The sequence below is a fragment of the Tigriopus californicus genome, chromosome 5, assembly GCF_007210705.1.
Source record: "Tigriopus californicus strain San Diego chromosome 5, Tcal_SD_v2.1, whole genome shotgun sequence".
NCBI classification, from domain to species: domain Eukaryota; kingdom Metazoa; phylum Arthropoda; class Copepoda; order Harpacticoida; family Harpacticidae; genus Tigriopus; species Tigriopus californicus.
In genome coordinates this window covers 14,334,745-14,349,477 of record NC_081444.1, presented here as the reverse complement: position 1 = coordinate 14,349,477, position 14,733 = coordinate 14,334,745, and the positions used below count along the sequence as shown (strand labels likewise).

Genomic DNA, 14,733 nt, shown 5'->3' with positions numbered 1-14,733 from the left:
TTCTCGCTCGTTAACAAGGACTGTTGGCACAATAAGCTAGGAACAAGTTCGTAGACCTAAGCCTCTTTGACCAGGTCTTGAGGTCCAGCTACAATTGGCCTTGTGATTTGGAGTTAAAATAGGAATAACATCCTTACAAAGTTGATCATGTCGAAAATTTGATTCCTATTCAAGTGTGATTTAATGCAACCCCAGCTCTTTGGGGTTGAATGATCTTTTTGGGGTAGCTTTGATTTTTTTGCCTTACGATATCGAAATATTGCGGTAGATCACGCAATAAAACAAGGCGTGCTCGGAATAGAAAGAATATGGTTTTGAAAAACATTTTTGACTTTTACATGGTCATCCGAAAATTTATACTTCTATTGAAGCGTTTGACCTGTTTTCCGTTTTGTAACTCTTAACAACTCCTTCACAATTCTTTCCAAGGACGAAGTTCTTTGGGTAAAGAATCTGCTCTTCAGGTTTCTAAAAGGTATGGAAGAAATGATCGCCGATAGCGATTTCAAAAACTTCCGAACATTTCTGAGCGTTCTCAAGCACCTAAAAAGCCATTGCTTGCAATTCCATGTTTTATGCTAATTACTAACATTATCCACAATTTCGGGTCTTTCCCACAAACACCTCCAGAAACAAATTCCAGCTTTTCTGATATTGCTATTGGAGAATGAAGATTGAGTTTGGTTGGGTAGAATTTCCAGATCCAAAATGCCTTTTATTTCAAGGCCATTAAAAATGCCCCTTTTTGGCCGGAATACGGGATTTGTGTCGAGTCTAGACCAAAAAATGGTGCGATTCATCGAATCGGCCCTGGAAATGCGTACTATATCCCGGACGCAAATGGAGAGAAAAGGGATCGTGGAATGGTTATCTCATTGGTCCTACTTAGAGGGCTAGTCTCTAGTCCTACTTGATCGTATCAAAGATGGGCTAAGGTATGGTTGCCCATAACTTGTTCACCTCCCTCGAGGTTTAAAGTTTAAATTGTGAGAAAGGGAAACATATTGATAACAACACACCATTTTGAATCAGGTTAAAGTGAGACAATTTCCCTCTTTCTGATCTGACTAAGCAATACGACCACTTTTAAATTCATGAATTGAAATTCTTTCTCACATTACTAAAGTTTGTCCAATCATAAGCAGAACCTGAAAATCTATCCTAATACGTTTTGAAATTCAATTATTCTTTGACCATGGATGCCGTCCAAAATATCTTGCTGTAATGCCCATCTTTGGCTGCAGACAAGTGACTACTCCAGAAATGCATAAGGCAGCAAAGGCTTATCTGTCTGTCTGGATTATTTGCCAGTCCACGAGAGCAAATCACTTCCCGAGCGCTTGTGAGATAGCGACTAATCGAATTTAAGCCGCCAGATTCGAAGCCAACTGTACTAGAACAAATTTTGGTATCTACCACAAGACATTTTTTCAGTAAAATACCCAGGTTGGCATTCGACAGCTCCATCAGACCTCCATACAAATCGTAAAACGTTACAGGGCAAGCGGTACTGAAGCAATGAGAAGCTTTGTTTGTAGAAACCTATCTGAGATACCCACATAAGCTCTAAATCCATTTGAAATCCCAAATCAGATCCGGCAGATGTTTTCGGGATAAAAGATGGTTAAATCTCTTGAAAAAGGCGAAACTGGAAGCATGCAAAGATTTTCCCATGTTCAAGGATCAAGTTGGGTTCTTGGCCTGTAACCAAGGACCAAAAAGGCCATCGTAGAAACAATGAAGTAAATGAAAGGAAGTAGTTAGGTTGAAGTGCTTCTAGGAAATAAACGATCTAAAAGATATAACGAAAGACCTCCCAAGTATGTCTTGTCCAAGGGTAAGCCCAGGATTTAGATACCATTAAGCATTATATTGTGAGGATGAGGATGGACCCGCACCCCCCATTCATGCCCGTTATTCAATGTCATTGTGAAAATGATAGTAGTTGTCCAGCTAAGCATGTTGATGAAGCACTGAATCTAGATTGATATAAGTACCCAGATATCTTAGATTTTCAATGTCCGAACCATCCCATTCAGAAGATTCATATTCTATGAAGATGAGCATACATAGGAGAGGATGGAGCTATCTTAGCAGGACATAAATATCAAATAAAAAGACCACTCAAATGATTTCTTCATGGTCTATCACATCTTCTCGCTCAATGTCGCCATTGTTGCAGAACTTGGGGACCTAACTTGTTCCTGGCTGAACCATCATTACGATTGTCAATAATCGATAATAATGTCAACCTGAGATTCAAGGATATAATGGTTTGGAATATATCTTTGTGACTTCACTTAGTTTTGGCCTCCAAATTGTTGTGCCTTGAAGGCCGATACACGGAGAAACGAGCGTATTAGTTCCAAGTGTCAAGTTTCAGACTAGTCCACCGTCAGTGGAAAGAAAGGCCCAACATTAAACTGGTGTAGACACCTGCTTGTTCCATGGCCATTCAGAAATACCATACAAGTGCAATTTACCTCATCTTAATCCAAAACGCCCGTTTTGTTTTGCGTTTAGAGACTAAAATTACGTACCTTGGGACGCTTAGACTGCGTTATCGGGTCGTTTTAGCAACAGCTGTCTGGTGACTCATCAGTCATTACCATTTTAATGACAAATAACTATTAAGCCCCTAATGTTCTAATGCCCACCCAAAAAAATGTGATGAAGTCATCTCCTTTTTATGCTTCAACGTCCAATATTTCGAGCTTTGGCGATTGGGGATGTTGTTCAAAATGGGCTTGAGTTGTAATCACAGCCACTGGCTTGTTTTTGAGGGGTTCTAATTTTTTTCCGGACATGATGTAACCTGGGTCACTAATTATACATATGATTTTGATGGAATTAGCCAAAAACAACTCAAACGCATTATAATTCAATATAGAGAAATAGGCCCAATCGGTCAAATATTTGGTAGAGGCTAGTTCACAAAACGCCCTCTGAAGTACAGAAAGTAAACAACACTTCGTGTGGCGTAAGAATCCCATGATACAGATCATGGTCAAAATTGGACGATTGTAGTTGGTCTGAGGATTCAAATTCTATATTCCAAGTTCTGTGAGCCGAAGGGGTATGTTGAAAACGAATTACCTTCCCAAAAAGGGCGTTGTGGTGCGGGCAAGTCACACTGGGGGAAGAGAAAGACGACCGGTTCTGGGTTTTACAAAGCAGCGCATTAAGGGGATAAAAGTTGTAACATAAATCAAGGATTTCTAAAGTCATGGATATGAAGGCTTTGCGGAGATCTGGCCCTTGAAAACATGGAAGTTTTCCACCAACTCAGGCCGGCACAAAAATTGGTATTTTGAGGCTGTGTGGGTGAAGGTCGTTAGGCAGGGCAAAGAAAGGCAGTTCCTCAAGCCGTTAGCCGCAGGCATGGGATATCGTAAAAGACAATTTTCGATCACCTGGCAGAAAATGGCAAGAAATGGCAGAAATTTTATGAAAAAGGGGCAGAAATTCATACCAAAAAGGGGGCAAAAATTCATACTAAAAAGTTGGCAGAAAATAGAAAAAATAGAAATCCTCTGACGCATTCAAAACACTATTTTATCATATTTTTACATACGTCTTCAATTCATTTTTGCGTCTGATTGTAGCCTTGACAAGCTGGGAAGGGGATTTTGCATTGATGTAGGACACTATTCAAGAAATATCATTCAAGTCTCAAGAGTTTGAATTTTGCCACAATAATCGATCATGAAGAGGCCTTCTAATCGATTTTTAGTCAAAATGACTTTTGATAGTAATCGAAATTGAATGTCTAACAGTTTTAAATGTCCAATGGGAATGACTAGATGTGCATTCGTTTTGACTACTTTTTAAAGGCTTTGGATAAAAATACTTCTACTAGAAGAAAAAAGCTGCACCCCATGTATCACGATCTAAAAATTGATCAAATTTAAGTTAGTTTCAGACTTATATATTGTGCACGTTAGTTAGCAAGGGCCATGCCATTATTTTCTTATGTCATGGATCTTTGTGGATTTTTATTGTGTTTAGCATTTCAATTTGGACCACCTTCCACTCTTTTCTGCCATTTTCTGCCAACACATGTTAAAAAATGGAAGAAATTCTTTCGAAGTCGTTTTTTGCCATCTCTGATCACAAATGAAGATAACAAAAATTTCAGAAAGTATTCCAGATTTTTTCTAAATATGGATGCATGGGTACTTCAATATCTACTGTCCCGTCAACGCTTTCACTCTGTATTTTTTAGCTTTTCGCTCAGAAACATTTTCTTTCAAGTAGAAAACCGCATACATAGGACTTGGTGTAACTCATGCATCCTTAATTCTAGGGCTTGAATGTCCCAATAATCTATATGTAAAATAAATAAGCAGGGCACGGGAACAAAAAAAAAATTAAAGGGCCAAATAATTTTTTTTTAAGTTAAGAAATCGTTTTTTACCGCAATACATTTTTTCTAAGGCAAAGAAAAACATGTCAAATGCACAAAAAGATACGTAAAATGACCTCATGAGATCTTTTTTTGCAGAATTTTGAAGTGATGACAACACTTTTAAGATGTTTCAGTTTTTCCACATCTTTGAGCAAAAAAGTCCTTTAGATTATCAACTTGTAATAAATAGCTAGTACCCAGATCATGCAGGAACTATCTAAATACAAATTGATTGGCAAACGTTTTTTGACCTCGAGTATTTTACTTCAATAAGGTTACTGTGGGTGCTTTATTAAGGTTTTCACATGGCAATGAAACCTGGCCTAAAAAGCAGATCTGTTCATGTCAGTTCTTTTTGTCTTTAAAGTTTTGGGATTTCAGTTGTTGTTTCAGAAAGAGCTTCAATATCTCGGGCTTTTGCCAAATAAGTCGGATAGTAACAATGTGGGAACGAGAGAGCTCTTGTGTTGGGACAAACCAGGATCGTTGGGACTGTGGAGTGTTCAAAGAAGGTATGAAAGGTATCTTATGCTATAAGTCTTCAAGAGTATCCATGAACTTTGTCCACAACCAGGTTTTTAGAGTCATATATAGACACCACAGAGAGTTAATGAGCTTTTTTCTAGCACCTTCAAGCCCTTGACAATCCAGGCCAGTCAAAACAAAAAAGTCTTATCTTCTTTTACAGGCTCCTTCATTGTTCCATTTGCTCCCCACAAATATATGTAAGATATCCATATTCGCTGACAAGCTTTCAGTCAAACTTCAACATGTTCTTGACCAAAACTTCTGATCAACCCTACGTTCAAGTACTAGCAAGATCCGCCAACTCTAATTTGTAAGTGTTCCAGATATCATGTGAATTTAAAGTTAAATAAGAATGATAAGTTTTTCATCCTGCGCTACTGAAGATTATCACATTTCCAGTAGCAATCATGAAGTCTGTAAAAACACATTACATTGGGAACTTTTTCTCCTTAGCCTTTAAAATATAGGTCATAACACCATTTACAAACAATTTGGTGTTTAGGGCTTGTCAAGTGAACGCGTTCATGAACAACTGACGTTATTCCAAGGAGTAATTTCAAAGACAACAACATGCTCAGCCAAACCGCACTGGGCATACATTGAATTTTGACATTTATTTCATTTTTCCTGCTTGTTTCAGCAAATAGCATTGTGGTATTAAGCCAATACCAGTAAGTTCACCGAATTACACCAAACATGTTCATTTTGTTGGGTTTTGTAACACAGCTCACTCAAAATTACTCCATTATTGAAAATTCAATGGGCGGATGATCCGAGTGGACTGTAATGTTTGTCTTAGTTCTCCCTCCCAAAAATACCCAAAACCAGGGTGCAGGACCACATTTGTCCTTGAATTATATTTACTTGACATGCCCTATAGAATATCAATGAGTGTTTCTTAGAATTTTCCATGCAGACTCTCGTTTTTTTTTCAAAGTTAGCAATAGGATGTTAGTAGACTTCTGCTGAAGATGCAAATGCCTTGACTAGAATTGTTTTTGAAAAGTCTGGCTGATGAACAATACCATCCACTTCCTGGGAGGTTTTCAACATGCAATTTCTCATTAAAATTGAAAATGAAATAAAATTTTCTTGTGGGCCGATGAAATTCTCCAAAAAGAAAAGAAAATGAATTTGAAATTTTCAATTCGCTCTCAGGAGACCTGTTTTTAAGTCACATTGGCTACTCATCAATTTTTACGTATCTCACATGTAAAACGTAAATAAAACCTCTTGAGCAGAAATTCAATTTCCTCAAATGGTTGGAGCTACCGAAACAAATTGATCAATCGCTGCAAAAACGGATCTTTGGAACCATCTATCTAGGTTGTCAAGGTGAGGCAGACTGCTTTAGATTGCGATTTCTTCAGTAACAACCACCAAATGAAGAGTGCTCCCCGTGCATTTCCGTCCATTGTGAGGATCAAGGCAAATCCTAGTCAAAATGTCTTGGGTCAATTTGATTCAATCAACCAAAACAAAGAATTTAATTCAATTCTAGAAATAAGCCGCTGAAAGTACAACCTTGGATCATTTGTTACTCGAGATCACGGGGGTTTTTATATCCCGATTTCATTTGTTCCTGTCCCCTGGTTACATGAGATGATGACATGGGATTTTCTAGGTCTACTTCCCAGTTCTTATCTAGGACCTTAACGAGGATTGAGCATGAGAGTAAGTCTGCCAAATATCTGAGGCATACTTTTTGATGAGCTGGCCTGGAACAGAAGCCCTCAAGAACATGTTAAACCCGCCCATATCGTAGACGAAGTAGTCTGGTAATGGCAGGAAGGATTGTATGCATTAGTAGGCAATGCCATCCCTGAAACTTTCCTTTTCTGGCCAGTCCATTTCCATTCCAAGTACGTAGCTTAGTTTTGCAGGGCTATCAAGACACCTACCAATTGGGGATTTAAGCTAGGGGTCAGTAATGATGAAAAGATACTTGGTAAGTTTAAATTGAGACGTTTTCTCATCCGAGGTTGCAAGCACGTACGACATGGTAGAATTTGCTAATTATTTCAAATGAACCCCAGTCCTTGGCTTTCGGTAGCCTTAATACTTAGATCAAGTCTCGGGGGCTAATCAAAATATGAACCAAATTAGAGCTGAGCATTAGGTTGGACAGTGTCCCCAAATCTAGAGGGCTAGTCAAGCCCTCTACCCAAATCCGATCCGAATCTAATCGAATAAAAAAACTCGGATCCGATGCACAGCGCTATTTCAAATGAAATTCTGGGATGACATAATTTACCTGGATGTGTCTTGAGTGGTTTGTACTGTAGAGGCCAAGAAGTCATTGAGCGAATAACCAAGAAAGAACGAGGCAACACCCATGGAGGCGAGCACCACACACACCCAGCCAATCCTTAAGGTCTTATTGACATTGGTGGACAGGTACTTCCATCCATGCAAACTGGTGCAGTTGCAAAAGGTTTCAAAGTTCGTCCAAGACCTCTTGACGATATCCGCTCCACGAGGAGTAGCGTGGCCATTTTCAATCTTACAAGAAAAGCCATCTCGTTTGGGGGTCTTCACTTGCGTTCTCTCCGTCGACCCTGTGGTCGGGTACCACCCATTGGCCATAAGGTGACTGCAATTGGAATCCGAGCTCTGAGCCATTAACAAAGGTCGGGTCATGCCTCTGGGCGAATTTCCATCCATGGCACATTGGTCACCTGAAAAAAAAGTCACCATACATATCTTGAACCATCCTGCATGGTATGTTATATTTTTTAATTTTCTTTTATGATTTGTATGTGATTTGAAGGCCGCGAAAAAAGTTAAGAACTGGATGAAGGTTTTAACTTTTTCTGGCCTTTTTAACCGAAAAAAATATTTTGTTCAATATTTCCAGTTTGTCACTTTTTAAGCCAGTTTTTTAAGACAGTTTCAGCCGTGTTGTCATTTGAGTCTTTATCTGCTTCCCTCTTTACTTGTTGTTCCTTGTTGGGCACCTTTTTATTTGCTTCTGTGCAGCATGCTCAGATGAAGAATGAAATCCTTAGCCAAAAGCTTTTTTTTCACAAGCTTTTCTAACCGTTGCAAAGAATACAATTCCCGGTAGAATTTAAATACAAGATTATGATTCGTCTAATTGTTACCACAATATTTGGTCAACCAACGAATTTGAATATCAAATTCAAACCCTTTTTTCTGTTTGAGAAAGTCAAGAAGAAAGAGAGCTGCAGTTGAGCTATTTCTGCTCTCATGGGTTTGTCCCAACCAATGATTCAAATAAATGATATTGTGAACAAATACGCCCTAAGCAATAACATTGGGCTTCAAAAGAGAGTCAATAATATCCCATAATATATGTATCAATTGAAAACGTTTCCTAATGTCAAACATTGCAAGAAGTAAAATTAAGAAACTCAATGGATAACCTAGTAATGCACTCATTAGCTCAGATTTTATGACAGTTAAGAATGCCACAAAGAGACTAAAAAATGTTAAAAAACGACCTTTTCCCATTATAACATTTTTTGCATAGTTACATCTTGTTTTCCGATTTTCACACCTTCGGAAAAATATCTCGGCTAAAAAGGCAAAAGAGCCAACTTTTTTTTTGAAGTCGAATTATTTGGCCATTACCCGGAGTTAATTTGAATCGACTCGACTTTTTAGGCATATTTGTATATCATTTCAGTTTGGGTCACCTCAACTCTCCCTAAAGGTGCATAGGCTGGTACACTGCTTAGAGGAAAAGTCCTTGCTCAAGGCAAAGGAATATGTGTGTGTGAGGAATGCAAAAATCTCCAAGTTGAGACCTTTGCTTGACTAAACATTTGACTGTTCAATACGACCAATCAGCGCAAGTTTTGGCATCCAAACTGAAAATCATCCAAACCACTTTAAGAGGGGAAAAGGTTAGGATCCTCAGATTTTTGTTCCACTTTTTTCAGTTTGCAAGGACGTTGAGTCTGACACTTTGCAAGAACTTTTGTCCAAGTCACTCCCTCTTCACTTCTTCGTGTCCGTTGGCCGAAGAGTTGCAAAAGTAAAAAATCTTGACTAGACGTCTATTTGTGTTTGGCTTAAACTAAAATCTGACGAAAAAATGTTGTTGGAGACACAATCATGTTTGGTCGATAAAAGTCTATCAAACACTTGCTTGAAACTGCCCTTTATGTATTAAAGGCTGCAACTTTGTGTTTTTACTTTGTTTGTGCAAGTTCGATGGATTTGAACCCAAACAACTAAGCAACTACATGCTTAACCTTCATTCAATTTTGAGACTATGTGCCAAAAGCAAAAACCCAAAAAGACCGCATTTAAAACTAATTGTGAATCACACATAAATATAGTACCTACAACACAGTTGTTTCTCCTAGTCCCTGAATTCAAAAGTACAGTACTCCCTTGTAAAATTATGATTTTATTTACGGGATATTCCGTTTCTCCAGACCTAACGCTTGACATGCAGGAAGTGAGTGATATAAATCACTGGATGAATGGTTGAAATCAAGGCTTGTCGACGGAGCTCCTGCACTGTTAATGTGCTACTTACATCAAGCTAAGAATGCCATTTCCTCCTAAAGCACTTTTACCTCCCAAAAAAGCTAATGATGGACGGAACACCGGTCCAAGATGATTGTTGACCGACATCATGCAATCCAAAGTTTCCACAAACTTTGTTCAATGCACTAAGTCTGACTTTCAAGCGAACAGAGCAAATCGCAAATAGTTTGAATCTTGATCTGGTAAATGCCGGGATCCAAGATATTTCTAATTGTAGAATTACTACTGTTTTGACTTCTAAGCCCCTTAAAATCTCTATTTGCATATGATGGATGACATTCGAATTGGACTCAGTGGAGATGCAAATAACTTAGAATTTAGGAAACCTCAATCAACAATCAATCATCAATGGTTATGATAAATTTCAGTGACAATGATTGACGAGGTATCGCACGTGAAGTTACGCCGAAAGGTTAGCACTGGAGATAGCAAACTATATCTTACCACGAAATCAAGAGCCCTTACCTTATACACTTTATGCTACGTAGATCACATGTACTCTTCGCTTGCTTTGAGTACTAGAACGGAATTGAATTTCATAACGTATGGCTCTTAATAAACCAAGCGTAGACTTTGCTTAAGGCCAATGCAAGGTTACTGGAATCTTGACCATTCCTACCATAAGAAATGTTTTTCTCCGTCAGCATGAGAAGAGATACTGACCTTAATACTAAGCTGCTGTGGTGGAGCAATGAAGACAATAAACAGAAGAGGACCTAATACGGAGCCCTGTGGCCACCCGACTTGGCAGATCTGTATGTCACTAAGCGACCTTTCAACCTCAACTACTTGCCTCCGTCCACGAATGAAACTTTTTACTCAATGGGGCACCTTGCCTTGGATTCCTATCTTTTGGAGCCTTTTAAATATAAAACTGTGGTCTATTTGTCAAATATGTTGACATGATCAGAATAGACTCCCTGCATTCACCGACTTGTGACTCCGTGGTCGCTCAACGACCTGCTTTATTTGCGCTCTCAGTTGGATAACTGTGCAAAAATACGCTTCAATTTTGAAAACTGTTTATTGGTTAATAGTCGAGTGACATCATTCAAAACATTTCAAAATTAGCCAAATTATAAGTGAAGCAAATTTAACATGTTATCAATAAACGAAGCAATAACATTACAACACATATTTTTTTAATTATGATTATGAACAATGAAACGTCGCTAGAATTGTACCTACAATAATATGAAGCAAGAGTATGCCCATACCATAACTATATCGGCACATTGTAGCTATGCCATGGAACGGCGTAAGTATCCAATGAAGGGTTTATGTAATACATCACCAAATTAGGCAAAAAATCCTAAAGTTGCTTTCATGATGCCAGGACCATGCAAATAATGTTAGCAGAATGATAAAAGTCTCTCTAATGGTAATCGAAATTTTGCAATGCAAGCACTTTTGAAACGATGGGAGATGGTAGAAACTGTAGGACTGTGCGGTATTCAAAAAGAAGGCGCGAAAGGTACCTGTACGTTGTCAAGAGCATTCATGAGCTTTGTCCCAACCCAAGTATTAGGGTCAATTGTAGTGACCGCAGAGGCTTATTCTGCGTTTTGAGAGCACGTTCAAACCCTCGAGAATTCCAGTTAGTTCGAACAATGAATTCGTGTTCTCTTCTTTTTGGGGCTTCCTCACTATTCAATATGATTGCGTGGAATATGCATGTCCTGATCCTGAACATTGTTTTAACTATTGATAATAGGTTTTCTACATCAACTAACACATTCGAGCTCTACTTATTAGACAAGATAGAAACCTCCCTAGCTATCATGCCTATTTAGACAAATCTCGATGGTTTGGATCAGAAATGCAATCAACTGTGATGAGTTACAGAACTGAAGCAAGATAATCCCTAAAACACAAGATCGCATCACTTCTGCATAATGCATGCACTCAAAATAATGGTTGGTGACGGAACACTGAGCTGGTTAATGCTTTGTGGCACTTCAGAGGGTTTTTGGAGCACACAGCTGAAGACTCCGGCAGACCCTTTAAAGGAGATGATTTTGAGGATGACTGATGGGGATACTTGAGAGCATTTGTCATTTTTCAAACTTGTTTCTTTCCCGTTCCTATTTGTTCTATTTCTTTCTCAAGCGTTTCAATCGGCCTTCGTAATTGGCGTGAGTATTTTTTTTTGCACTATAATCCCAGGAAAACTTGGAATAGCAATATATGAAAAGTAGAACAGAACTAATGTCTGTAAAGTGAATGATGAAAGATCGATTGCTAGGTTTGCAAAAAAAAGTGTCATTAATCGGTTGTCCCTGGTTCCCAGATCACCACCCTCTGTCCTGTGAAACCAACAAAGTGGTCGGTCATTTATCATCCAATGAAGTTTCATGATGTTCATGTATTATCTACAACTTTCTGGATATCGACCTACTGAAGGAATTTATTTACTGAGGGTTAACAGCATTTGTACGCTTGACATTGGGATCATACCTATCAACAATCAATCATCAAAGGTCATGAACCCAGAAAGATTATCTTTTAACTCCAAAAGCTGGAATCACTTCAGTGTTATTGTGACCAGTGTGAGTTTTTGTCTCTAACTGGGGAGCTTGCCACGATCTCGCTGTTTTAAAGGGATTAGTTCAACATTTGGGTGTGGAATTGGTCTCATAAATCGTTCCAAATGATTCGGGGATGACGTGGCTAAAAAGCCCAAATCCGACTTTCCATCTTTGGAGTGAAGATAGAATGAGCCAAATAGAGAAGACGATGGGTGCCCACTGGCCTCCAATCTTTATATTGGCCTCCTTAAAAAAGAGGTTACGGCAATGCTATCCCAAACTTTGTCACTCCATGACTTTCAAGTGTGCAGTTAGTTGCAAAAGGTTACAATTTATGCCAAGGATTTTGACTCAGTCCCCAGATTCCTTGACATGAGAAAAGCTAAGCTCGGGGCTAAAGCAGGGAAAGAAACTCAGCAAAATGTGCATTGGTATGCATCCGTCTAGGGTTTAAGCACAGCCAATTGCATTCGCCAACTTTACAGCTCGAGAGCAAAAAGACTATGCCTTGGAAGAAAGTTGACGTCGCCTATTTGAATACTGTTAGTGTCAAAAGGCTTTAAGGCGTTTGATTGTGACCCCTCTAAACGCAATTGAGATCGGAATGGTATACCTGCATCTGAAAAGAATACCGCAATTTTGAAGTCAAACTGTGCTTTGGGTGTCCCGTCGAAATTGAAAGCTGGCGTCAGTTCCATTCGGAGACGGAATAAAAGAACCAAAGAGCCGTCCCTAATGTCCGATATAAATGGATAATGTTTGCACGATCAAATACTGAAAACTGATTCATGACTTGCATCTGTGAATCTTTAAATTGAGTCAAATGAGGCTTTCGTTTCTTATCTTAGTCTTAGATTTATAGACCCCAGCAATGGATTTTTTTGCAGAGTTGGTCTTTTGTTTTGAAACATTTACGCTCTCCAATTAGGTTTATGCATCAAACCCGGTTGGCACTGCATCCGACAAAAAAAACAATGGCTCTGCTTGCTTGTGTGCCAAATGGAACAGTTACATAGTTATCTTCCAAATAGTGGCGTGACTTTTATATTTGGATCAAGACATCTGTTGAGATTTGTCAACTCCTTTTCAAATGTGAAAATGTTTTCCTCTCAAATTTTCACACAAACAATCATTATGTGGTAGAGCTCAATGTCATATAACACTCATTTGATCAACATGACTATTTACATTTGACTTTTAAACTTCTGTCCAAGCTACGTAGAGGGAGAGTCCAAACTTTTGCAAAATAACCTGAACCCAACAGGACAGATCCAACTTAACACACACTGACAGGCTTTTGACATTAAATGAGCTCAAACTAAGTTGATAAATTTAAGGTGACGGCTCTCCTGGTGGAAATTCAGGTTGAGGCGTTGATATTTTTTAATCGTATTAGTCATTTATAGCTGAAATGCACAGATTGGACAAATAATGAGTTTGGAGAATGGTGGAGCTAGCGAGATTTATGATAAGAGAGTCTTGTGCTTAGCACAGTGTGATTAGAATTGATCCGATCCAGAGATTACGATACATGAGCTCGACTTAAGCCAAAATGCGACCGAACAAGGACCACCCTTTCACGAAAACTTCCGGAAGTGAAAGATTGCCTCTATCAAAGCTGACTTATAAGTTGGAAAACCAATTTCGATGATCTTGATTGGATTCCAAGGAGGTTTGGGTCGTCCGTTGTGGGAACGGTTATTTTTTCTTAGGTTACGGACACGCACATGATCATTTATCAAACACTCCATTGGTAGATAATGGAGGCAAAGATATTCAGCAGGTATTGTCCATGGAAAAATTAGGAGCAGTCTTTCAAGATAATGAAAATAAACGCCAATATAGCTTTTCAAACGTGCGCTTGGATACATCGTGCGTTTAAGAACAGAGATAATTTCATAATGCTACCTCTATACAAGTCGAGTGTTCAGGCATATCTTGAACATGCTTCGCTTATTTGTACTCCACGTAGCCCAGCAGGTTTGTAAAAGGTCGTAGGGAGCAAGAATGTTTATTAGCAACATTCAAGGAAAGAGAGGAAGCTCTCGTTTTGGGAGAGACCATAAATGCTGGGACTGTACAGTATTCAGAGATAAAGAGTGTGAGAGATATCTAATATTGCACACTTTCAAAGTTATCCATGAGATGTGTCCCAACAAAGTTTTTAGGGTCAATGGTAATGGCTGCAGAGCCTTGACTTGTGTTTGAAGAACACGTGTAAGCCCTTGAAAAGGTTTGTTTGAACAATAAAGTCCTCTTCTATTCTTACCTTAACAGAAAAGAAAACTCGCTAGAGGAATGTTGCCTTCTCAATAGCCGGAAAAGTAAAACACACTAGAAAAAAGATTCCTACTTTGCACCTGTCACAACTTGTTTATCAATTTATGGAAAAGGGTTTTTTCTACCCTGTTCCATTGAGGAACGATTTTAATCAATCCATGGAAAATAGTCACAACACCAAGCACTCTGCAAAAGCGTCAGGTGGCAGTACATACTAAGCGATGATGTAAACTATCACAACCAACAGCTGATGATGATGGTAATGTTGACGTAACACATTCATTATGTTTTCTTTTCCATTGAGGTAAATAATTTCCATGATACTTGGTCATTCCCCAACTTGACTTTGGTCATTCAATCATTGAAGAATGCTGATGAAATCTTGCAGCCGCCATGGACTTGCTCGACAAACAGGGAAACTCGCCAGCTTCGGAAAACTCGGGCAAGCCCTCGTCCTCCTTTGTTGTC

At 38.8% G+C, this 14,733-nt stretch overlaps 1 protein-coding gene across 2 annotated transcripts in view; it reads right to left on the bottom strand.

Moving 5' to 3' along the window:
- Window positions 1-14,733, bottom strand: part of LOC131879996 (uncharacterized) — a 47,740-nt gene that overhangs the window by 3,818 nt on the left and 29,189 nt on the right. For both annotated transcript variants that reach the window (XM_059226495.1, XM_059226496.1), the window contains exon 2: window positions 7,191-7,614. In XM_059226495.1, coding sequence (XP_059082478.1) covers window positions 7,191-7,600 — 410 coding nt within the window. In that variant the 5' untranslated portion in view covers window positions 7,601-7,614. The remainder of the gene's footprint in view (window positions 1-7,190; window positions 7,615-14,733) is intronic.